Raw genomic sequence first — 27,115 nt, forward strand, 5'->3', positions numbered from 1 at the left:
TTAACGAGCAATCTGTCAATTTGCTCAATAAAAATCGCAAAGTTGCTCAATGAAAGCTATACCGTTAAGATTCATTGGCGTGTTATTTTTATTAACAAAAACATAATGTCTTCGCAAAGACGTGCTTCTCTATCGAGAATTTCTGTTTGTTAGTTACGACGAACATTGTTTCTTACAAAAAAAAACTCGCTCCGATTACGTATCGAGTGATATGTTGACTTTACACGATTAAATCTGCTTTGCTAAATCGCGTGTTATTCGTTTAGAACGAGGCTTAATAAAGTAAAAAGCAAGTCAAAGACAGTAAAACAATGCAGCTTCCGTAAAAGAAAATTATTCCAATTTTGTATAATATCATTGCCAGTCACTTGAGTTACTTTTTGACACCCTTTTTTTTTACAAGTCACATTAAAAAATCACTATCGTCCGAAATGAGTCGCTATAGTCACTTTTTTCCTGAGCTGACGAAATTTTGTAAAATATAAATCTATAAATCTATATTTTTGTGCCTGGTCTTATAATAATTGCTACTTGCTCGCTGGATACTCGTCCGGTGTCTCAGCGTTTGATTACTTTGCGAATCGAGTGCCAGATAAGTGACGCGGTTGATATAAAATCTATCTCGCTGTCATAGAAAAAAAATGCAAAGATGAAAACAATTTAATTAAACATACAAAGAAATATTTGTACTTGGTCTTTTGTAACCAGCTCGAAGACGTGGTCCTCAATTGCTCGTTAAAATGTTAATTGGTACTTTTGCTACTTGCATTCATTTTATCTTTAAGTGAACTTTAAGTTAACTTTATTTAATTTGTAAATGTTTGTAAATTCACCTAGGAAATTTATTATTTGGCATTAAGATCTGCTTTCGATCGGTATAAAGCTATTCTCTCTATTCAAATTCATTTTATTTCTAATTTCTTTTTGTAATTTTACTGCTCAAGCCTCTGTTCTTAAACTCTTAAAGTACGTTATGAAAAGAATTTGCTATCCAAAGAATCGGAGGAAGTAAAAGTAATTTTTGGTTTCGCACTAGTTACTTGATGACTATTTTACTAAAAAAGGCTACTTCTCGTAGCTTAATTTTTTTTTTTTATGGGACAACGGTACAGCGATGACGCTAGCGGTGGCGAAAGCGCGAAAGATAAGAAATGCAGTCGTCGAGCGAGAGATGCGCGCCCACTCGTACGTCATCCGCGCGACGTATGTACGGCCCACCATACACAGGTATGACGAACGACCGATGACGTAACGGTGGATTACGTTGAGGGGTCAAGTATGGAGTGGCACGATATGGTATGGCGCGACGACAAGACACGACGGGACGGGGCGGGACGAGAGAGGGGATACCGTCCCTTCAACGTCCCCTTTGTCAACCTGGGCGACGGGTGTCAGATAAATCCGGGCTTCGTGATTCTCTTCGTGATAATTAAAGCCTCCGCGAGTCGGAAGTCGGCACGGACAGCGACTGGGCGAGTCGAAAGGCGCGCTTCCTCCCTTGGTGAATGACACCATGCGTCACGACAGGCGGACGTCTTTATTGTCGCTGAAGCCGTTACGGGCTAGCCCGACTCACCTAAGGGATTACGTAATCGCAACAGGTGTCTCTTTCTCTCTTTCTCTTTTTCTTTCTCCTTTCATCTCGCCTTTTGCGGCCACGTGTTCCAACCGTATGCGATTCGTGGGGCGATTTAACGGGCGACCGTGCTCAATGGCGTCGAGAGTTTCCTGACGGTCTCCGTGGTGATGAATTGCTAAAGTGAGCCGACGCGCATTCGTACAGATGTTTCCTTATCGGTTATCGTATACGGTAAATGTTGGAATTTATAGATAACTCTTCGTAATTTTCCTCTCGGAATTGTTCCCACCGAAAATTGGGTCGCGTCACGCTGCATAAATCTCTTTCCGATGTGAATTGCTCGTGTAAACGTTTGTCATGTAACAACGACACAACTTTTTAGACTATTTCGCATGAATCGTAAAGTTTTTCAAAATAAATCGACGAGACACGGAACGCGCGCGATATGATGAAGATAGTGGATGATACGTGACGCGAATTGACCGGAACTCTTACAGGAGCATAAAAATTCTCATCGTCAGCGAGCGCGAGTCGTTAAGTTCGCTGATTCCGCTGAGAGAGAAAATAAATTCGATTGATTTACGGGACGGCGAAGGGAAGTTGCAGTCGTTTTACGCGCGTGATCGCAATACGTTTTATTCGCAACATTCGCGACCATCGTATTTGCCTACTGCAACAATAGCTGTCACTGATGTTAAGTTCCTTTGAAGATCGTGGCATCCGGTTTACGCGATATAAACTCACCTTTATGGAGGATTGCCTCTATCGACGCGTAAGCGAGAACGAAATAAAACTTGTCTTAGAAAAAAATGTATACGCGTAAATCAGTTCGGTGTATGCGCGCCGCGTCGCGATATATTATAAAGGGCTATTATTAGCTAAGCACACAGATGGCACGTTACGATGATTCACGCGAATAAATGCGTCCTCGCGATAAATGCAGTCAAGCAGGAAGACGCGTTTTATTGTCACAACCGCAGTACCAAGCACGGCCGGTTTCGATTGCCAGCTTGCGATTGTAACGCGAAAATTGTAACATTTGTTATATGCGTGCGTTCAGTACGCATGTACCTAGACGGACAGGGCTACGTTCAACAGCTCTTCGAAAGATGTAGATAGTATTTTCGAATGTTAACTTCCTTATTCGCACAGAGGAAACGATTACTTTGGACTTGATAAATTTTATTGTATATGTCCAAACAAATTTATTTGGAATGGAATTCCAAATAAATCAATTTTTCAATCAATAAATATGACTAATAATAACGAGATTTTGGTTTAATATCAGCGCTAGATGTTGGTGTACAACATCCATTCCAATCTTTTGAGTTGTTACCTAATAGATTCGTGAAATTTTTACTAATTACATTTCTAGTATAGCTTCTTGGAACTGTACTGAAAATCTAGTTAGACGAATAGTAAACAACCATCGTTAGTTTATTTAAATATTTTTCTCATAGAATTTTTTTTATTCGGAGATTGATCATGCGTAATTGTTAGCGATTAATTTTTCCGACTGCGTTTTCATCACATTCAACCGTCATTTCTTTCGCTTTGCACTTTCTCAATGGGAAAACATTCGTTGGATTTTCCAGGTGAGCGGGAGGGAGGCGCTGCTGACCGGTGGCGGTGGCGGCCATGCGCTCCGGCCCGCCAATCCAGCCGAGCCGCCGCAGGCCTCCCCGTCGCCAGCATACGCACCAGCAGCAGCTCCATCGGGAACGCAACCGACAGCAGCAGCAGCAGCAGGAGCGTCGTCGATTGCGCTTGCTACCGTGGTTACATAGCCACGGTTCACGTGCCCTCCTGGTGGTGCTGCTGCTACTGGCCAGCAACCCTCTGGTCCTGGCTCAGGCCGAGCCGCCGGAATCACCGGCGGCTCTGGCGGCTCCGACGACCCAATGCCAGCAGGCCTCCACCTCGCACAGGAATTTGTGGTCGGGAAGCAACGACACGGCTATCCAACCATTGAACTTGACCATCGGCTATCTTACGGCCGTTAAGGGTGCTCTCAAGGACCGTCAGGGCCTGGCCATTTCCGGCGCCATGACCATAGCCCTCGACGAGGTGAGATTTATTTATAGCTTTCCGTGTTCTTAGTGTCGTGCGAGTTTCAGCTGCCTTGACAAAAAAAAAACCTCGAAATAGATCGGATTAGAGGAACGAATCCGATTTCAAGCGTGTATACGCTGACCTAGGAAACGAAATCCGTTATCTTCTTCATTAAAACGATTTCTGACGATTTATCGCGTATTGTAATCAATAAGACGTCTCTCGGGATAAAAGAAACCCATCTGCTTTGCTGCACGGAATCCTACTCGCTTATCGTGATATACGTGACGCGCGTTTGCATGAATGTACAACCGATCATCCCACTTTTGTGAAAGATATTTCAGAAAAATGTTAAAGATGCAGCTTTGACGCTCGATTGCCGAGTTTCGTGCAAGATTACAGTATTATTATTGTGCGCGCGACTGGTAATGGTCATTGATGCTATTAGCTTGTACGGTACATCGACAATTGCTGGCTGGTAACCCGATGATCCGGATCCAGTTAGAATCGGGCGAAGCCGAGTCTGAGGAGACCGACCGGCCACTCCCTCGAAAATTTCATTTTCGTTTGACGCAATCTGGATTCCGCAACCTCGTTCCTTTTTTCCCCCCTCCGAGACACATCCCACTTCCTGCTCGTGTTACACGCGGACAATTACTGCGAAATTATAACGTGTGTGTTAAGATGGAAACTAGTTATCTCGTCGAGATGCTGAACTCTTTCCATTAAGCGCGGATTGAAACGTCATACGTTGCCGCGAATGGTAATAGCATCTCACGCTCTCTAACACTCTCTATCTGCCATCGACTGCTCTAATCGGAGAAGGTCGTCCACGCGTTTCGACGCGTGGAAACACGTTGATAAGACGTGCTTCAAATTATAGATTCCGGTGAGTCTTTTTAAGGAGAGCCGAGACTCACAATTAGATGGGATCTCTCATCTTGACAGCGTGAAACCGGAAGAAAATTGGATCGTGGGAACGATCGTACTTTATCGACTTAACTTGTGTTTAATTAAATATGTGCACAATTAAAGTGTACTTATGCGCGCGATTTCTCTTTTTTTTCGCGCGATTAAACGTTTTTCAGAGTTCGTTCGTCTTGGTACTTGAAACTCTGGATCTCTTTGAATCTTCACGAGGAAACTTTTTACAGACTGATGTTTTTTTTTTTTAGAATGTTTACATCGTTTGCACAGCGACCTGATAAGCGCGCAATAACGAAATCTCAGGTAAATCGGTATCTTGTGATAAGAAAGTGCACGTAGATTGTTTTCATCGTCGGAGTGCGTCAGAAAAAGGTAAATCGCCGCGCTAAAAAGCCTCCGCGCGTATTTACTTCATGGCCGCATCTTCCGATTCCCGCGGCGGAGAGCTTCGGTCCAGTCGATGATTCCCCGACCCTCTTGGGAGCCATTGCGGGAAGCTTCCTCGATTACCCAACAACGACCAACAATACCTTGCGTTTCTTTTTCCTTGATCCTGCCGTAAGGCTCGATCGTTTGCTGCCCCCTCCTTCCCGCTTCAGAAGCCTCGATAATTCATTCGACAGATCTCCCTCCCCTCCGTCGGCCCCCTGCCCCCCCCGCGCATCCACGGGGGACCGTGAGACCGTTTTCGCCCGGGCGTGCTGCATGCCGGATAAAGAGGAAGTAAAAGAGAAAGGTACGTGGCTCCCGCTCGCTGCTGCCGCCGCCGCCGCCGCCGCCGTCGTCGTCGTCTTCGTCGTCGTCGTCGTCGTCGTCGTCGTCGTCGTCGTCGCCGCGAGAGCAGAACTGATCTGGCGATTCGATGACCGAACGAGCGCCGCCGGACGGACCGGTCAGGGTCGGGGAAGAGACGCGCCGATGCCTCCGCGAGGGTTTAAAAATACAAGACCGGCGTTATTCGCCGGTCCGCCCACGCGTGCCGGCAGAAACGGCGGTCTCTCGCGAACCGTGAGAAGAATTCGCTCGCGGGGTTCGGGAACACGTACCCGCCGCCGCCGCTGCCTCTTCCCTCATCCCGTTCTCCTCCCTCTTTCCCCTGGCCAGCCTCTCCTCTCCCGTCCCGGCATCCCTCCCTTGTCCTCATCGTTCTTTTTCTTTCTCAAACCTGCCTGCACTCCTGCAACCTGCGACCACATGTGAAGGATCGAGAGGTTTCGGGAGTGAGAAAAGGGAGTACGAGAAGAGAGGAAGGGAGAGATGGAGAACCCGTGCGAATCGTCGAAATGAGTCTATCGTCGATCTTATCACGATGCGCGATATCCGGGTATGAAAATAAGGCTGCGCGGTGTTACGTTTGGAGATTAATTGCCGCGTCGATAGCACCGGAGGAGTGTAAGATCGAAAGCGGCGAGTAATATTGATCGGGCCTCCGGGTGCGGAAAGAATCGAGCGAATCCATTTTCCCGTTGGACTCCTCGCGTTTCGATCCTTCATCGCATCGAGGGAAAAACGAGCGTTTATTTGCTTGCTGCCTTCTCCATTTCGAGAGCTTATTAAAAAAATTATAAAATATTTTTCTATAAACCTAATAACATTAATTATGCTCTTTGTCAGTGGAAAATGAGAGTCATAAATGTAGACATTTTTTTTGCATAAATTCTCTGACAATTTTGCATTCTTGAATTACTGCATTGATTTAATAAACATACATTCGTACATTTGAGCCTCCTTCAGGCCATCTTCAGTGAAATTTAATCAACATATAATTATTTCCTCCGCTTACTTAGTTCCTTGTTCCGCATTCGGTGAGACCGCTCCTAATCAGAAAGGTACGACTATCCATAATTTAATGTAATCAACGAACTATAATTCTATCAACGTCAACTTTACTCTTCAGCTGTCAAATTTAAACTGCTTCTTTAACGGTTTAAATTTGGCACTCGAAGAGTAAAGTTGACGTTGATAGAATTATTAGTTCATTGATTATATTTAATTGTGGATAGTCGTAACTTTGTGATTGTTGTATCAAACTACGAACATGTGCGGACTTGTGTTTCGCATCCGAAACTTGTGGATTCCTTGTAATTGGACAATTAGAAGTGGTCATAGAATGCGGAACAAGAAACTAAATTAAAACGGAGAAAATAACTATGTATCTTGATTGAATTCGCTGAAGATGGCTTGACGGAGGCTGAAACGTACGAATGTATTTTCATTAAATTAAATTGTTAAAGAATTTACGCAAAAAATATCTGCGTTTATAACTCTCATTTGCCATTGAGTATAATTGAAGTTTTTAAAGTTTTTCGAGAGGCAGTTACTCGCCTATTGTTTGTAAATGTAATCTTTCATAAAAGGTAAAGTTAAAGAACTCTGTAGAGAAAATTACTGACAACTTCCGCAATATGTACAAATGTATTTAATATAAGTATTGTATTAATCTTTAAGTGTCAATAGATCACAATATCTTGAATGTAATGAAAATCGGAAATTGATGTAATGTAACGGAAGCAAATTTCAAGCAGGTATATTAAAAACATTTAATGTGAATTTAATGTTGTCAAAAGTGAACTAAATTTCATGCGCATGCTTTTTAGTTGTAAATACATTAAATTCAAGGTGCAAACTTAAAAATATATTGAACGTCATGGCATTTCTAACAGTGTTTACAGAGCCTTATAACTGTGATTTCACAATTTTGACAATCGCACGTGGAACACGCACACGTTTAAAACACTTAATTTTTCGTTTCCCGAAGAAAAAGATAAGACAAAAACGATGGATTAATTCGAGCAATATTCGTTGCTGCGACAAAATTTCTCTTTCGGCGGTTCGACGCACCGTGCGCAGTTGCAACGCATAATGACGCTCTCTACGCGACGAAGTATGCCCGCGCATTCAGCGAGTCGAAAGGTGCAGGAAACGAGCCGAGCTTTGCGGCCGTTTATTTATATCCTCCGATATGCCACGCAAGAGTAAGCATCGTGATCGCGCAATGTCGGTCTCTGTTCGCAGCTAGAATAAAGCTTGATTCACAAGCGTTCGCGGTCACACGGTGTGTCTATGTGCATTACACAGCGGGACGATACATCCTCCGGCGCGGCGCGGCACGACGTCTCGTTTAACAAGTAACCGCGTCGCACGTTACCACGCGTCATAGAGCTTATTTTAGCCATACCGTATTATCGCTTATCAGCGGTTAATGATGCAAATTATTGCTCCACGAAACTGATGATATTTAAAACCTGGTCAACTTGCTCCGAACGTTATTATGACAAGTTGACTGTATGCCGGCGAATACGAATATTTCGCGTGAATGAACATTTGATTCTGTTACCAGAAGACATTTTCGAGATATTTCTTTACGATTGCAACAATTTCAAAATGTTACGCATTTAGAAGTAAAATCGGTTTTAAACGGGACTTTTTTTTTTTTTTTTTATTAAATAAAATTCAACGTACATGTGATGCATCCGCGTTCTTTATCGGAGCGCCAAGGATCCGCAAACGTCGTCCTTTAAAGAAATTAAAATTTCTTGTACCGTTATAGCATGCACCGTCCAGTTACTTTCTTCATTTCAATCCGAACAAAATGCGCGACGCAGATCAAGCGTGTGTGAGCCTTGCTTAATGTCCGGTTCGCTCACCGTGATCGCAAGTGCAATGCTGATGCAGGTGCAACAGCACCACCTTGCGCCCAAGTTTCGCCCGCAGGTACGCGTAGTAAAAAAAAAAGGATAAATAAAAATCGTGGAATTCGCGCTCGCCGTACGCACTCCCACGATGTAAATTAGCTCCACTCTCGGTTTGGTATATTAGTAAATAGCGTTAATAGGCGATCTCGCATAATCGACGCGAGGGAGCCTGAACCGCGTTATAATGGGCGCGGCGCGCTCGACTCTTTAAGCGCGCAAATCGCATTCATAATTATTCACTCGTGTACGGCCAATGCATGTTCGCGTATGGCATGTTAATTCTGCGCGCCTTTTCTATTAATAAAGCGCACCGGCGTGCAATGTCGCTACTGTTGACCCGGCTTCCTTGATAAAGGAAGTTGATTTAACTAGCCCCCTCCTACCCTGGATTAAGGAAGGACGTCGGACTTTCACTGTACCGGGATACGGGAGAATAGACCTTTTCGCCCGGCTGCGGAATTTCTTAACGAGATCGCGTTAAAACAGGACGAATTGGTTAATCGGCTGATAACATTAAAACTGTATCACATAAATATTTGAGAAAATTGGACTTGAAGTTGCAAAAAATGGGTAAAATATGCGTGAATTTTAGAGATTTTTTTAGATCACTGAAAATGAATCCGTAAGTGAAATTGTTCTCTCACTTTACACTTTCGAGCTATTTTAGCTCAAAAGTATCGATTTCTGAAATGCGACGCGACAGAGCAATTTTATTATCAGGTTCATTTTTAGCGACGAAAATTCTATTGAACATATTTCGTTCGGATTGTGGTCTAAAATTCATATAACGCAGTGTAAACGAGGGAAGTGACTTACGTGCAGCAACGAGACTGCCTCACTATTAATCTTCCTTTTTTACGTCTTTTAGAACGAATTTATTTTAGAGGGATCGCATGCGTTTTGTTTTGATTACGCGCATCAAACGTTTTTACCGCAAATATTCTCAGCAAAAATGTAAACGGCGCGACCATTACGAGCTTGAAAAATGTGAAGAATGACGGTCAAATAACACAACGACCCGCGAATAACACCGCGCGAATACGTTGGCATGCAAATCGCGCGCAAATTTAATTATTGGATGCAGATGCCGGCTGCGGAAAAAAAAGCAAGAATGCGAAGCATTCAACGGGAAGGGCCATGATATTTTTATGGCACTTCTTTGAAATTGCTTTAACGGTGCTTTGACAATTGAAGTTGCACAAATTCGTGCGCTCACGCGACGCTATCGTACGCCATGAACGGCGTCGATGTTTAATCATGAATGTAAAAACTAAATATTAAATGCCCTCTCGTCGTCAATGAAATTTTCGTCGCGTTACATCGCAAAAGTCTTGATCACCGAGATAAATTGCACCGAGTGACATAGCGACTATCATTTTATCATAGACACATTGTACTTAACAATCTATTCCGTTAATCGTTTTACGGGTTACTTATTCTGCGTCACCTTACCTGATGCGATCTAATTGATTGCTTCATATCGGCGATTCCTTCCGCAAACACTTAATTTTCACGCGAATGACTATGATGAAGCCGTCAAATTCTTTCGCGCCCATGCGTTTAATACTATCATTCATCCCCTTTCTCTCTATTAAGAAATTTCTGCTAAGCACGCGTGTGCTTTAGAACGTGTAAGTTTATCGTACAAGATAATTACAAGATATCACGAACCTTCCTACTGGCAATCTTCCCGCTTTGGATATAGCGGTAATAAATTGTACAGGAAAAACTATGAATACATAATAGCATGTAATTTTATAATGCGCCTTTCGGAATGTCTAATCTCGATTCATGGCGTTGATATAATTATTAGGTACGAATTCTATCTTGTAAATTATCACGTGCCATCGTACTCGGCTAGTAAGCAAATAATACATCAAATCGGCGAAAAAGTAATACAATTATTAAACTTGTCGCTTTCCGGCGAAATAGTAAGTCGTTTTTCATACGTTGAAAGATTTTTTAGATTTTCATCGAGTTGAAAAGCGTTTTTACAAAAAAAAAAAAAAAAATCTTAAAGATCGTTTCACGTTTCGAAAATATTACCCGCATAAATATCGTTTTACGATAATACTATGTAACAATCGACACCTCGTTTTCTCGCGCTGTATATTTACAGCGTGCTCAGATTGTGTCGTAAAACTGTCCGAGAGGGGCCCGTTCGTGCAACCGGGGAGATATCTCCGCGTCTCCATCGTGAATGAGCGGAATACTTTCTTCGCGAAACCGCGCAACTCGAACTCTGCCGGCTGAGTTCCGTTAACATTAATCGGTAACTTTCATACGCCGTCATGTGTATCGCGACCTGGCTACGTCGGCTACGTCGGCTACGTCCGCACATGTGCGCCGCGACGTAGACACATTCGAGCGCGATATTTATTCCGCCGACTACGCGAGAACAGCCCGATCACACAGATCTCGCCCGAACGATCGTGCCACAATGCAACCGCGGCGCGCGGCGGCCCGCAAAAGGATTTATTGCACGTGCGAACTTTTCAACGGCCGACCGCCGCCGACGGTTATAATTTTAGCTCGCATTGCCAGGCATGTAAATTGGCACGCCGGCGAAGTGACTCTACTCGGAAAACTATTGTTCGCTGGAATTCAGATTTGCATAACGACACCGCGAGCGCATGATGCGGACGCGAGCCGGATATACCGAGTGAGCCGTACGAATGAGCATCGGGAAATAAGACGGGGAATGTCGTTAGCGATGCGCCGACATGTTCGGCCGTTATACGATATGTTACAGCGCGGTCGGCGCCGTGTACGCATCGCGGCCGATTCACGCGCGTTTATTGTAGCGCGGACCGATTGACTTCTTCGCGGAGAATCGGCTGCAGTCAATTTTTCTCGCGTAATTGCAAAGTAAATTATATCAAATTTCATCGTGCTGTCTATTTCTCCGTTGTAGTATACGAAGAAATACATATATTAAAGAAAATGTACTTGAAAGAAGGAACACGATAATACCATGATAAATTGAGAGATATCAATAAAACAACGAAAAAGCGCGACAAGTGATCGTTCCCGGATTAATATCGGCTATCTTTTATCGAGATGAAAAATTGTCCCCCCCCCCCCTCCTTTTGATAGCGCGTTTCTTCTTACGCGGAGCCGACGGAATGACTGTTATGAAATTATTTCAGGTCAACAACAACCCGAACATTTTGCCGAATGTGAAGCTGGTGATGCGATGGACCGACACGAGGGGAGAGACCACCGAAGCTACCAGAGCAATGGTCGACATGATTTGCGACGGGGTCGTGGCCTTCTTCGGACCGGAAGGTTCCTGCCACGTCGAGGCTATAGTTTCTGAATCTCGCAATATACCGATGTTCAGTTACGTAAGTGTGAATCGCAAGTTTTTATCGATTTTAATTTTTTAAACGGATCCTCGTGAATCGATTTACCGCGTACATGCATATGCCGCGTATCATTTGCTTCGTTAATGAGCATCCTATTATGGACATAATTATTAATAGTATGACATGGACACGTGATTAGTGACCTTGCATAATGAATTATTCTTATTTCGCGACACGTGCTGCAAAAAATGAAATATGTAGAACTGCATGATCGACAGGTATGAAAGGCAAACTATTATAATTTATTTATAATGGAAATTTATTATATGTAAATTAATCGTAAATTGCGTCATAATTAGATTATGCCACATGCGTGCATTATATATTTCCATTATAAATGTGTTTCGATTATAATTCGCGTGCTTGTCGCTTATGTAATTTTAATATCTTTTTATTTGATATTTTCACAGATTTATTTTTTATTCAAAGTTTCTAATTTTTTAATTAAAATTAGAATAAAACTGAAAATGTCAATTGCTAATTCTTTTTATACTCATACAAGTTAAAACCAATTATACTGAAAAAGTTAATAGTATAATAATTATTAATTAAAACTCAACAGAGAAAAAGAGAGAGAAAGAGAGAGAGAGAGTGTGTGTGTGTGTGTGTGTGTGTGTGTGTGTGAGAGAGGGAGGGAGGGAGGGGAAGAATTTTCAATTATTTATCGCGAAGAAGTAGAAGGCGCGAGAGGTAGGGGGAGGAGCGGAGTGAACAGACCGTCGAAATTTCGTGGTGCATCGTTATCGCGGCCGTTTCGTGCGGGCTCGAACTGGGCTCGAACGAAGAAGAGGCTGGTTTAAAACGGTTTCCGCCAGCGTGAGAACGGCGGGGTTGTAGGGCACTGACAAGGTGAAGTCGAGACGACCGGCGCAGCGCGGCGCGCCGGAGAGAACGGCGGTGCCTAACGAAGGTGGTTGAGGGCGGCGGAGGTGCGCCCGACAAATTGAACACCCGCGGCGTGACAATATAATTACGGGCCGTGTGCTCTGGGGCGTGCGTGCGCGCTGGTACGATATGCGTGCTACGTCACGGCGGTGCACGCAATGTGGTCCCGATTCGCGCCGCGCGCGATTTGATATTGCCGGTAAATAAAAGAGAAAGAGAAAAGGATGCGGTGCCCACTAGTTCGTTAAGTCCAATTTCGATGGCCTTTAAGGATGTATCGGACGTACAGGGAAGTAAATGAAAGTAAATAAAATTTGGAAACGCGTTTAATATTAATACTCCAAATTAACTATATATATACGAGTATACACATATGAAAATTGTGCGAATAAGATTATATTTTTATAGCTTTTGTTTATTTTATTTATTATTACAAATTAAATTATGCTTCACAATATTAAGAAAAAAATCTCAATTTTTTTTGTGTAAGTATTTTTAGTATTCCAAATGATTTGTACAAAACTTTATTGTGATTGTTTGTTTAGGTATTTTGTAAACAAATAATTTTTTTATTTTACAGAACTAATTTTGGCCTCGCAATGAAATTTTACATAAATTATCTTGAACATTTAAAGTACTTAAATAAAACAATTCAGATTTTTTTCATTATTTCTTATTTCATTATTAATTATATCTTCAGTTCAGCACATGTCTGATTCTCATTGAAATAATTTTTTATCTAGGTAAAAGTCGCCGCCAATTTTTTTTCTGCTACTTTCAAGTGCAACATAAAACAATCTGTAATTTTTTAAATAATTTTCTTGATAAATTTTCTTCTGAGAAATGGATCTATGTATCCGGAATCTGTGAGATCTGCAGGTTTGTATAGTACAGAAAATGTTTGCACAATCAGAATGCAAAATTGAAATGTATTTTTTTTTTTATATATACTAAGTGCGCAACAATCTGACTAATTTAATTCAATCGTCGGTATATGCGTCATACAAATTTGTGCGATCGCGCTAATCATATTTTTCAAAATCAATTAAAGCTGTAATTAGAATGAAGATCGTGTTGTTCTCTTCCTCATGTTTTATATTATATGTAGTATATAGGTATATCTCTTCTAAAAAAACTAACACACACATGTGATTTTTTAAAATCAATTAAATCTCTTATTAGAATAAAGATTGTGCTCTTTTTTGCTCTTTATATTTTTTTATATTGCATGTAGTACCATATATGAGTATATCTTAAAAAAAAAATGACGCGCAAACACACACACATGTGAATGAGATAAGTGAAGTAATCTAAATCGCCTTTATGTAAATTATTTAAGTTCAAAATTATGTTCTTTTGGCAATAAAAATATACGTATATATGTACATTAAAATTACTTTGTATACATATACCAACTCTCTTATATGTTACGTAACATTAAATGTAGAAACAGCTTTTAAGTGTTGAGATAAAATGGCACAATTCTAAAGAAGAAAATTTTATAACAAATTAGATTTCTTCGCCACTGGCTCTTCGTATTAAACTTATATAACTTTAATTGATATGACTAAGCTGAATCTATAGACTGCCGGAAACTTGTATGCAAGTTACGCAGAATGACAGTTTAATTTTGAGAAACGAATTGACGCGCAACTGATATGATTGTACAGCTCAAAGCTTGCTAAATTATTTTTATAAAATTGATATTTTTTAATGAGATTTCGACAGCACATTCTAATAATCTTCCGCAACAACTTATTTAATACTGTCTATGAAACTGATGAGAGCGTTTTGCGAGTGTTATGCTCTAGGGAACATGATTATACATGATTCAATAGCGAGGCGTATTTAAAGAATCAGGATATTTTTTACAATTAACGTAATTTCCTTTAACTTCCACATATCGTTACGTAAATGTACGCACTGTAATACATAGAAATTATCACGATGTAACTACCGCGTTTACAAATTTACACCGACGAAATGACATTATAAGCCTCATCTGTTCGCGCATTCGTATTTGCGGCAGTGACAGCCTGCCTCTGATTTATTCTAAAGAAAAAGGATTCGCGCGCGGAGCCGGAAAGTCAAGAAACCCAAGCACGTTGAGCCACGGGAAATTAGCCTCGGCTCTTCAGCGATGCGCGACCGTGCTCGCCGCAAAGTCACGAATCCAGCTACTTAACAACATTCCGGTAATGCCGATCATATAGTCGCACCACCTGCAGCTCGTATACGCACACACGCGTGCCCGTGAATTTTGCTTTGACGCCGCCGCTTCTTTGCGTTTCCTCCTTCCTTTCTTGTCGCGCGACGATTAAAGTTATTGGCGTTCTCGAACGTAAACCTATATAAAGTAATCTCCCGGAGCGAGACGGATTGGCACTGCATTCGAGCCACGTTGTTGCCTCGACAACGCAATTTGCATTACGAAATATCGTTCAAAGTAACATTTGAATACAATATATCGTATGTCGCGTTACAATGTTGGACACAGATGTCTTCGCTGTTCGTATTGAAGGAGCGTATTTCAGGATGTTTAGATTCTACAATGCCATCTAAAAGTTATCGAAATTTAAAAAATTGGCCGCTGTTTATATTCTTATTTCAAATCTGTCTTAAGTAATGTCTTAAGATGGTATTATGACTCTCTAATTGATGACATCTGAAGATGGTACTTGAGACAGTCTTCAATATAAGAACCGACTATGCATACCGGCCTAAAGGCCTTTTTTTTTTTTTAATCAACACGTAGTTGAAAAATTTTGATACCCAAATTTTGGTCCTAAAACCAATTGCAAAGAAAAAAAAAAACAAAAATAGTTTATAATGCAGCGAACCTATATTTTGTATGGTAGTTTTAGCCAACTAACGTTTAAACAAGTCAGTGGATCCAAATAAACTTTCGCACGAATTTATTTGAGTTTTATTATAATTTAATTATAGTTTTATTATAATTTATTATAATTTAATATAATTTATTATAATTTAATATAATTTATTATAATTTAATATACTAAAAAACCTGTGTACCGTTAATCATAACGGTTTTTGGTGCCGAATAATAATTTTTTTATTTTTAATTTTTACAATTTCCAACTCGAACTGCGCGCAAAATTATTATTCGGCACCAAGAATCGCTATGATTGACATAGGCTTTCTTGTCTCGTGTTTTAATTTTATTAGTCCGACATAACGTTTTATTAGCATATATAAAAAATTTCATTTAATTTGTAATGCTATTTCTTCATTCAACTTGCAAATGAGCACTATAAATCGCAATTTTATATAAGTCAAGAGCAAATAAAAAGAATTTTTAAGAAAATTATATTTAAATTTGACTTTATTTGGAAATACTTTGATGACACATCCTTAATATATTTCTCTCTTATGATAATTAATAACAATTAATAACTTGCAATTTATATATCTTAAAAAGAAGCAGTAGACAGTTTGATAAACATTTGCATACATTAAAGTTACATAGGACATTTCTTAAAACATTTAAAAAATTATGGAAAAGTTACAGATTGTTTCATATTGCATTTGAAAGTAGTAGAAAAAAGCGGCGATTTTTTTAATGAAAAGTTATTTTAATAAGACACGTACTTTAATGAAGATATAATTAATAATGAAATAATGAGATAAGAAATAATTTTAAAAATCTGAATTTTTTATAATGAAAAAAATCTGAAAAATTTTAAGTACTTGAAACAAAATATATTTATTTACAAAATAACTAAACAGACAATCACAAACTTTGTATAAATCATCTTGAATACTTAAACTACTTACACAAAAAAAATTGGATTTTTTTAATGTTGTAAAAAACAATTTAATTTTTAATAACATATAGAATATAAACTATAAAAATTTGTTATTAATTAAAAATATAATCTTATTTACACAATTTTCACATGTATATAATTTATTTGAAGTGTTAATATTAAACACATTTTTAAATTTTATTTACTTTGCAGGAACTGTCTGATACATCCTTTAACTGATATATCGTCTCCCTCGATTCGAAATGCGGAAAAGAGCGCGGAATCGTCGCGCGCAGCTTTTAATTCACGTTGGGTATTTATTCGTAATTGGCGTGAAGTCGGAGTATCATGCCAAACGACATCTCCCGCGACATTTTATGTTTTCGTGAAAGTCACCGCGATGCCAGAGGTCCCCCGTGAAACGAAACGGCGAGTCGCTTCGTGACGGAAAACTATCGTGTCCACTTTGCGGTTATATATCGTTATGGAAAGTTTCATGAGATTCCGGCCACCGTCTTCGATGGGACGACCCGTCGATATAAATCCTTTCCGCGATTAATTCGAAGCCACCGGCTGAGTCGATCGGATTACGACACGCGAGAAGGGACCCCGATCGCGACTTAAAGGACGCCCGCTCCGCTTGCAGATACACTCCGGACGAACGCATGGGAAAGTGGTACTTGAACGTCGAGAGACCTCCAGACTAATTTATGTTAATTTGCAGTAGTGAGAGAAAGAAACGAGTACGTAAGCGATCGCGACGGGAAAACAGGGTAAAAAAAAACAAAAAATCGAGCGTATGTCGTGGTCTGATTTTCTGTTCTACTTTCCAGATATATTAACGCAGCAAGAGCATTACAAAAGTTCGCGTAGGATATAAATGTTGAGTTTATCACGAACGGACACGCGTGTGAGTCTCACGTTTCGATAGCACCGATTCTTTCGGTAGGACGACGCGGAGAAAGAGAGGATCGGCGGCGATCGAACGGGAATGTAGGTGGCCCTTCTCTTGGCACGTGAGGGACAAGAGAGCGGACATAAGCATATAGAGCTACCACTATGCTTACTTTCACCTAGTTTCACTCGTCGCCTGCTGCAGAACGTCGCGCCGCAAATTTGTACGGATTCTTTCGAATCGGAGAGGCCTTCTCCTCGTGGCACGCATAAGATCGCCCGGGCGACGACGCGCTCTTTCGCTCTTTCGCTCTTTCGCTCTTTCTTTACCGCGGCGCATTCCGCCGTTCGAATGTTTGTCGCGCGTGTCTCCGCTTCCGGCACATCGTTTTCTCTCTCTTCTGCCGCCGCAATCGTCCAGATTCTTAAGGCCTGATTCTACATAAGATGCGGAACGTAGACGCGTAAAATACGGACGCGGCAACCTCTATCAAAAGCGTTAGGAATATCCATTTTTGTTTGGCCGCACGCGTTTACGACGCGTTTTATGTACGATGGAATTGTACTTCCATATTCTACCTTCACACTTCTAAAGAAGGAATGCCAAAAGATATGCTTTCTGGTTTATCTAGTTTTCCTGATTCTTGCTGAACACTCGGAACTGCTACTTCGAACTTGAACAACAAGAAATGAGAAACATTTTAAAAAGGAGTTTGATTATAAAATAATCAACATAAAACTTGAAATTTTTGAATAAAAAAAAATGAAAGTAATCTGTATATGCACGCAAGTTTCTTTGCAATTGTCCTTTGGTTCGTGGAACGAATCTTGCAGTGTACATACATAACAATCTGTAGTATTTATATTTTCAAATTAGTACAAAATATTGAATAATGCGTTCGTAACTAGTACGAACAACTTTAATAAAGGAGATTTTACATTTTAAACATTTGTCGGAGGAAATAACGAAAAAGTAAAGTATTTAATATTGTTTGCCGTATAGCATAACTCGCTAGTCTACTATTAGTGCGGAATGTGTGCGCGCGCGCTGTACTCTCCTTCTGTGTGATCACACGTCGAAAAGAAAAGCGAGACAGAGGTAGCTGAATATTGCATTCTCATCGATTTTTTTTTCCACGCAACGCTACTTTGAAAAGGATTAGTCATTTTTTAATCCCGCGCACGAGGCACAAAAATGAACAGTCATACCGTAGATAAAGACCCGAAGACATTGAAATCGCGTTTGTAGAATCGAAACTTGAATACGCTCTACGGATTCATAATGTATAACGTGACCCGTCGAGGCTTTCGAGTACGTGATCCAATCGTGTGGGTCATCCCGCGTTTGCATCGAGCCATTTAAGTATGTGCCTGATAAGTAGACAGAGAGCGTGCCAGAGTGGCCGCCTATGCGGCAGCAAATATCTCTCGTAATAAGGCGTATGGGATACCGCGCGGACCGGTGGGAACTTTCGACAAGTAAACGCGATTGTGTGCACGCGTGAGTGTGTGTGTGTGTGCGCGCGTGTGTGTGTATGTGTGTGCACTTGCAACTACGCGCGCTTATACACACGTGCGACGTCGGTGCAACCACCTGTTGATTGCAGTCTCGCGCGCGAGGCGACTACGATCTGCGAATCGGGTTTATTCACACGATTACGGTAACGCCGTTGTATCTCGTGCTCTGTCGCCCAAGTGTTCAGCTTCCTCCGCTCAAGAAAAAAGGAAACGAGTGACATCTCGATGTAACGACACAAACGGCGAAGTCTCTTAGCGAGCCTCGTGAGAAATTATATCGCTCGAGGGCGTTCGTTGCGAATCGTGTAGGTCCTGCTGGCGAGCGGTCTGTCATCGGAAGGTTTCCAGCTTGAAAGGGGCCGCATTATTGTATCGACAGCGCATTTGCATGAAAACTGCTGATTCCCCTGACCTTCGCGGTCTATTTATAGCCGTAGTCTGCTGCGTGATGCACTCGTGCGGACGCTTACCTGGGCTCGCGCTGCATCGCGTCGCGTCGGCATTGCCCCGATCTGACACGCGCGGCTCCGGTCCTTTTCGCCTTTGTCGAGGAGCCTGTAGCACCGTGTTTCTCCGGTTAAGCGGTCGTTAGATCTTTTTACCTGTTTTGACTGTCGTGTTAGACGCTGTCGGAAACGATTCTCAGAGTCACGAAATCTGCATATCGGTTTCCGGCAGCAAGTCACTTGTTCGCGTTATTTTCTCTATTTTTTTTTCTCTTTCGATTTTGTTTCTTGTAACTTGGTAGTATTTGTAATTATACAATTTTAACATACGGATAGATTTAATTTTAGATAATTGTTAAATTGTACGATGAAATAGATTTGATATTAAAAGTTTGAGAAAACGCTTGTCAATGTAGAGAAGTTTTATTATAGAGAATGAAAGTATATGCATTTCGTAAAATGATTAAGACGCAAATAATTACGAAGATGAATATAAATAACGTAATTATAACATGTAATTATAACATGACGTTCAGTGAATTAGGAAGAACCGACTTTTCTAGGAGATTCTATACTAAGAATTCTACGCTGAGGAAAAAATTTGTTAAAAAACTAATTATAAAATATTTATAGTCCGATACGAGCAATTAAATATTAGTTTGATTCAGCAATTATCTAGTTGCACAAAAAAGGTATAGTTCATTCATGTCGACTATTTAAATTTTTTAATCAAGAATTAATTAAATCAACTTAATATTTATTCTTGTATCTGACTAAACATTTCACACTGGAGAACAAAATTACTAAATATTAATAAATATTTATTCGAATAGTACTAATAAAATATTTATTAAATGTAAACGTACTCGTATATATTGTTTTTGTTACAACATGAGAATTACTAATTTACTTAAATTTATTTTTTTTCATAGAGTAAATATTTCTATATCGTGAGTAAATGTTTCATTAGTTATTCATATTTATTCGAATGAGTATTAAAATTTAGGAATTTTTTCCCTTGGCATAGTTCTTCAACAAATTTTTGTTCTCAGTGCAACGAACCATCGAAAAGAAGGTCAAGAAATAGAATAAAGAGATGTGCTAGAAAACGAGATAAGAGGAAAGAAGAATCAAAACAGATAAGAAAGGGGACTCGTGGGATTTAAATGTAAATACCACCACGCATGGAAGTGAATCTTCAACTACGATCGTCACTTGCGTTTTTTTTTTTCTTTTTCAATTCAAAACTGTATCAGCGTCGGTGATATATGTGCGTGGAGAAACTAAGCGCCACTTAAAATCAACCGACGTCGACATAACATCTGTTCCAGCATCGCACTCCGGCGATCGTTAAATCTTCTTAATCGCTCGTTTCATTTAATAACCTCCGAGCGTCGGATGACCGGCGCGGCGACGATTCTTCGTCGGTCTTCGCCACCGGTTCATTAGCTTCTTGCTTTCGCAGCCCGCGGGGCTGCCGCGACATTCTATTACTCTTCGGCTGCTAAATCGAACTTCGCCCATCGATTAGCGGTACGATGGCGTTTGTAACTTATCGCGAATATACCCCTAACCGCGTCCGATCGTTAAACAAACTTCGTCGCCGTGAGCGTTGCGCATTTACGGCTTCAAATCTTTTTCCCCCTTGCCACCTCCACAATGTCACGTATCTTTCTTGGCGAGAGATAATTTCCGTTTCAGCAAACGTTCGGAGTGCAACCTTGAAATGTTAAAACGCTCCGCCGCGATCAAGATTGGCGATGACTCGCGATATTGAAACTTTTTATTTGAATCACAATTAGTGACAAATCTTGATCTATACCCATACACAGCTTCTTGTTCTCGAAGGACAATTCTCTTTGTTAAAATTGTAAAAGCACGCACGTACTCGAGCTGTCTTTTTATAAAATCAAGCGGAGTTTGTAATTTTATAAAAAGACCGCTCGAATATATGCTTAACAATTTTAATGAAGAGAATTGTTCTTCAAAAACAAGTTTATCGTGAACATGTTACGTGGATATCAAAGTTTGTCATTAATTATGATTCAAATAAAAAGTGTCAATATTGCGAGTCATCGCCAATTTCTATGAATTTTATTCAAACGCAAAATCAAAGAGGCTGTTGTATAATTCACTTATCTTTGATAATAATTTGAATTTTGTTCCATATACAAAGATGTTGTCCATACAAATAACGTGATCGTTAAAGAATTCTGTGTTTAATAAAATCTTTCAACGTTCTATTAATACTTAATATAATACTTGATAAATTTATCCGTATCTTGACCCGTTCCGTATAGGACCGGGACAGAAATAAAAGACGCAGAAATTTCTTTCCTCGTGGGTTAAGGTGTCACGCCTCTGCCATACACATTCGGCTTTACGCGTTCGGATAAAACTGTATGACGATACTGTAACGTGCGTGTTGACCAATTTAACCGATTTTTCTGAAACGTTGCGAGCGATCGGGCACGTTGAGCATCCCTTGGCGGTATTAAAACGAGTGCTATCTTTAGCAGCTGATACACAGTAGACGAACGAGCGAAGCGCGAGAGTACCGGTTTCGCGGGAATCGATAGGATTCGTTCGTCGTATTATTACCGTTTAAATATATCACGATGTTAAGGGAGACGCGAGGGAACCGCGAGCGAGACGACCGTGTTCGAATGCTGCTTACCGCGCGAGCCTGCAAAACGCTGATAAAATGTGTCGCCCGCTTAATTGGATCGTGCGTTTCGTGACAGTTTTGCGATACACATGGAAAACCGCGCGAGTGAAAATCATCGCGCCGACAATCGGCCGAACGGCAGTCTCGCCAGATGGAAAACCGGTCGCGATTGCGCGAGCCTGCGGAGACGAGCGCGATAATTGCCTCCTATCGTCTTTTTCGCCGTCGTCTCTCGTCTCCATTTTGTATTCCGCGCTCGAGAGATCATCGCTCTTGACCAGTATCTCGATAATGAGACATCTGCGACGAAGAGTATCTAAATATATAGACGCAACAGCTATTCCTGTTCATTTCCTGTTAACGTTCAGTTCTACACAAGATATCCTAGCAGAAGCTACGCGATCTTTAATAATAGATCCTATTGGATCTTTGGACAAAATGAGCTTTACGTTTGCGAATAGTTGGGTTTCTGTTTCCCTACAAAAATTTTATTTCGTTTCTGGTTTTAGCTAATTTCTATAAATAAGAGATAAGTAATTGAAAAATTGGACGAACAATTTATTATGTACTTTTATCATGATTAATGCGATTTTTTTATGAATTTTTAATTCCTATTTTAAAGTATTGAAGAAAATATCTATCAAAAACTTTAGGCTTGAGAGAGGAAACTAATTAAATTGCATTAAAATTTAATAAAATATAAAATTTTATTATACATACTCGCATGAACGTCGTGAGAATTCAATTGTAATACGAAAAAAACTTTAATGTACCTTTCGTTTTTTAATGTTGCGTAATCGTAAAACTATTTTAAAGAAAAGAAATTGTATATTCAAAAGAATTTAATTAACCAAGTTTTTTTTAAACTACCATGTACGTATTTTTTTTTATCTATTCGTTGTAAAATTTGACGTAATCTCTAGTCATTATTCCACGTGCGATAATGATTCTAAAAATAATTTAGTAAGAGCATACGTAATATTTAATTACGCACTTGTGTGTCGTATACACTTTGAATAAAATATACGAAACAGGTTCTACATAGATAATACACGAGGTAATAAAAAAAAATTGGATAATTTGGAGAAAAAGCTATAGAATTTTATTTTAATGTGCATTCAGGACAAAATGTAAGTCGATATTTCAAAATAATTTAAACATTTCGTTTGCCGCGAGTCGGAAGGGGAAGTTGCGTCGAGGTAAGCAAAAAGAATTGCTAAATTTTCTACGGCAAATTCGCGAATCAGCGGTGCTTCGTGTGCTGCGACGGAGGAATCCATTCATTACGAGCGGAAAACTGGCCGTGCTTTCGCGCGCACAGATGTGCTATTTTTAGAACGGCGGAATGGAAGAATGAGCGAGCGAGCGAGCGAGCGAGCGAACACAGCGCGTGAGAATACTGGTTTCGCGCGCAGTCGAGAGTCCGACCCCGCGTTTGCTTCATCATCATCATCATCATCATCATCATCGCCGTCACGCGCGTATATTTATATTGCGTGGAAAAAAATGAGCGGGCGTGTGTAACGTAACATTGCACAAACAGGATCAATTAATATTTATGCTTGCACCGGCGAGCGAGCAAACGAGAGCGCGCCGCCGCGCCGTATCGAGAATAGTAAAAATCGGACGGGGCAAACAAACGGTTACGAGGGAACCTGTTAGATAAATGCGTCATCGGTCTATTTTGTTCTGGTGCTAGACGGCGCTCCGCTTCGGCGAGCATCCGCGGCACGCACCAGGATACGCGCTCCTATTCCGAATCTTTAATACCGTACTCGACTATTTTTACACTCATCCGATGTATTTATAGCCAGTATCAGCCTCGTGACTTGCGCGTCGTTTTCTCGGTACGTTATCTTTTTGTCGGGAAATCACGGGTGTGCAATTGCCATGCGAGGTGAGGGACAAAAATTGTGCGCCGAAGTCGCGATTCGATTCGGGAGAGTGGGTAAAACGTGCTGAAAACGTTATTAATTAACGCCACTGCGATTCCCGATTAATTTATTGTCGCTCGTAGGAGGAGGCGCGTCGACATTTATTGTGCCAACAATGAGTTATAATAATGAAAAAAAAAAAAAAAAAAATTGTAGTATCCGAGGTCAGTCAACCCGTGCGTTATCTTTCGCGTTTCGGAAATTCGAGACGAGGATAGCAGCACATTCTTTTATTGCCCGACTTTCATTATCGATCTGCATATTGTTTCGATTATGCGCAATACAATCGAGTTTAATAATAACGACTCCTTCGCGAGAAATCGCGCTCAAATGACTCGACCGACGGACAATGACGAGGCGATATCTGATCGATGACATTTAATTGCAGATAGATGTAAAATATTGTGGCCTGCGATAACATTTGAATGCATTCAAACAGCAATAGCAAAATGTCGATTCCAAAGCGTTTGCAAATAGTTGTGTTTCTGTTTCTCTATACAAAATCTTTATTCCATTTTGGGTTTTAATTATATTTATTTTGATTTACATTTCAGTTAATGTTTATAAACAATGAAAAAAATGATCCAGCGATTAGATTATGTATTTTTACATGATAATTCGCCAAGTTTATGACATTTTTCTTTATCGTTTGTTATTTAAAAGTTATTATGATCACAATATTTTTAATTTCGTTAAAATCGCGTCTAATTTTAGCCTCTATAGTAGTTATGATTTCTGATAATAGCGATAACTCTAGCGCGCCTCATTTCTGATTTATTTTGCTATTTATCATCATTAGTTATTAATGTCACACAGAGAAACGTACAGACTGGTTCTAACAAGCACCACCGACGTGACAAAATACATTTCAAATTAACGATGAGATAAGCGATGAAAAACTAGTTGTAGGAAACGCTGCGTGTGCGTACTTATAACATCAGTATTAGTTGCCTTCGGACGAGGTTCGACTTTAGTTTAATGTGGGTGCTGCCTTAAGTGACGGCGATGCACCCGGTTTCAGGCTAAAATACTCAATTAACCCTTAATTGGTCGGTACCAATTACGGATCCCATGCGAACGCGTATTCATTTGGTCAACAAGAATGTATGGTCCGCCGACGATGTTTTTTTATGGAGCGTCGTCGGTGATTAGTGTGTCGCGTAGATAAATGAATTTTTCGAATAAAATATCTTTTGATTGTCGTATAATGTGTGTAGACGCATTACGCTTCTCGTCTTCATAATAATACGTTAAGAATATATAGGATATTTCTCAGAACAAATCGAGAAAAATTGCAGATTTATATTGCATTTGAAAGTAATAGAAAAAGACGACAATTTTCTATTTGAATAAAAAATTATCTCAATAAGAAGAAGACACGTGTTTTAATGAGAATATAATTTATAATTTATAATGAACTAATGAGATAAAGAGTGATAAAAGATCTAAATTTTTTTTTACTTAAATACTTTAAATATTCAAGATGATTTTTGTAAAGTTTCATTGCGATGCAGAGATTGGTTCTGCAAAATAAACAAAAGTTATTTATTTATTTATTTATAAAATAATTAAACAGACAATCACAATAAAACTTTGTGTAAATCATTTTGCATACTTAAAGTACTTGATGCACAAACAATTGAGGCTTTTCTTATTGTTGTAAAAAAAACAATTTTATTTTTAATAATAGAGTAAATAAATTATAAAAATATATTATTAAGTAAAAATATAATCTTGTTCGCACAACTGTCATATGTATATAATTTATTTAAAATGTTAATGTTAAACACATTTCCAAATTTTATTTACTTTGCCGAGATTGTATGTCTGATACATAAATAAGACCTTTTTATGTTACACGTATATGTAGAAACGCGTCATTTACAATCGAGACTGAATCTTGGTGTTTCATAATATTTATAAACATAAATTTTGAATTTTTATTTATCTATTTAGAAACTTACTCGAATTTTATCGCGTGCCTGATTGATGCAGATTGCTCTTCGTACAAGAAATGTTCCGCCGTGTTCGAACATTATCGTGTTGGAAATCGTGCAGATAAGACGCAGAAAGCCGATCAGAGTCCACACGATCAAAAATGGAAACTGCTGTAATTTGTGACATGTCGTAACGGCTGATTCATCGGCGTACCTTTTCGCGATCGGCGACTTTATTGTGGCGAAACCATAATGAATAGCTGGCTAGAACACGAATGCCCAGACGTGTTTCTCGAAGAACCGATGCAAGGTTAAACTGGATTCTTGATCGTCACATCATCGCTTCCGCGTTCACGATAATAAGATGTCCAGCTGTCACATTTCTCGCCAGGAATAACACTCGCAGCTCCCTCGTAACAAGAGCGTTAAAAACGGGACTTTCCCGTCGAACAAAGCCAAGTTAGCAACTCGACTTGGTGTTCGTTGGTGGACATTTTAAGAATAAACTGCTTTTATTTGCTTAGAATATTTGCTGTGCGCGGTGTTTGATACTTGGGTACGACTCGGTAACTCAAGTAACTTGATTACGGTTACAAATTTATTCTCGCCAAATCGCGTTCCACAATAGTTGTGAGAAACACACATCTCTAGTTTCGGCCGAGCACGTTATTCTTTACAATGAGTGCACTGTCTCCCTATCAATTTCGAATATTTTCTTCGTTACCCGCTGCGGACGAGCGGAGAAAACGAAAGCGATAAATACTTTTCACAGCGATTCTGTAGTCTCGTTCCAGGAATAGATAACGGTTCGCGATCTACGTAATGTCCATTGCAAAATCGATCCTAACCTGTGTCCGATGAATATAAATTATTGCATCTTTACGCAACTGTAACACAAAAAAAGTTACGTGCTACGAAAAAAAAAAATCGTTTTAATGATAGTACGCAATGATAAATGGCTGGACAATTATTTTCTTATCACGGTTTGAGCAAAATACACGCGGAAAGGACGATTTTGCTGAAGCGTCTAAACATTCAGCTAAATACAAATCTGACTTTGATGGCCTGACAAGATTATTTTCGAATCCGCTTCCAGCTAAATTTTTAGATACCTCAGCAAAGCTCTTCTTTCCGTACACTATGTAGCGAGGAGACACACTAAAACTAAACACCCATTGTTAAGTGACGATTTGCGCTCCGCTTGATTTCGCGAGATGATCTTGATTAGTTGATTATGTCTCGCTCGAGTGTTTCATGAAATCTTCAGAGCAACTCGAGACGCCTTTCGGAGCTGCAGTGCGCGAAGTGCGTGCGATTTTAACGAGTCGAGACAGCTCGCTCGCAATTGCTTTAATTTGTCGCCGGTCGAGCTTGTCCCATCGCGGCGCGTCCAGTGCTCTAAATATAATTTTAAGAGCCGTTGATAACTGGCTAGCTTATATAAT

The 27,115-nt window shown here is 40.0% G+C and overlaps 1 protein-coding gene across 1 annotated transcript in view; it reads left to right on the forward strand.

The window, feature by feature from the left end:
- LOC105203750 (receptor-type guanylate cyclase Gyc76C) overlaps nucleotides 1-27,115 on the forward strand; it is an 82,286-nt gene that overhangs the window by 34,483 nt on the left and 20,688 nt on the right. The window contains exons 3-4 of the mRNA XM_011172638.3: nucleotides 3,175-3,646; nucleotides 11,403-11,600. Coding sequence (XP_011170940.1) covers nucleotides 3,218-3,646; nucleotides 11,403-11,600 — 627 coding nt within the window. The 5' untranslated portion in view covers nucleotides 3,175-3,217. The remainder of the gene's footprint in view (nucleotides 1-3,174; nucleotides 3,647-11,402; nucleotides 11,601-27,115) is intronic.

This window comes from Solenopsis invicta, chromosome 1 (assembly GCF_016802725.1).
Source record: "Solenopsis invicta isolate M01_SB chromosome 1, UNIL_Sinv_3.0, whole genome shotgun sequence".
Taxonomy (NCBI): Eukaryota; Metazoa; Arthropoda; class Insecta; order Hymenoptera; family Formicidae; genus Solenopsis; species Solenopsis invicta.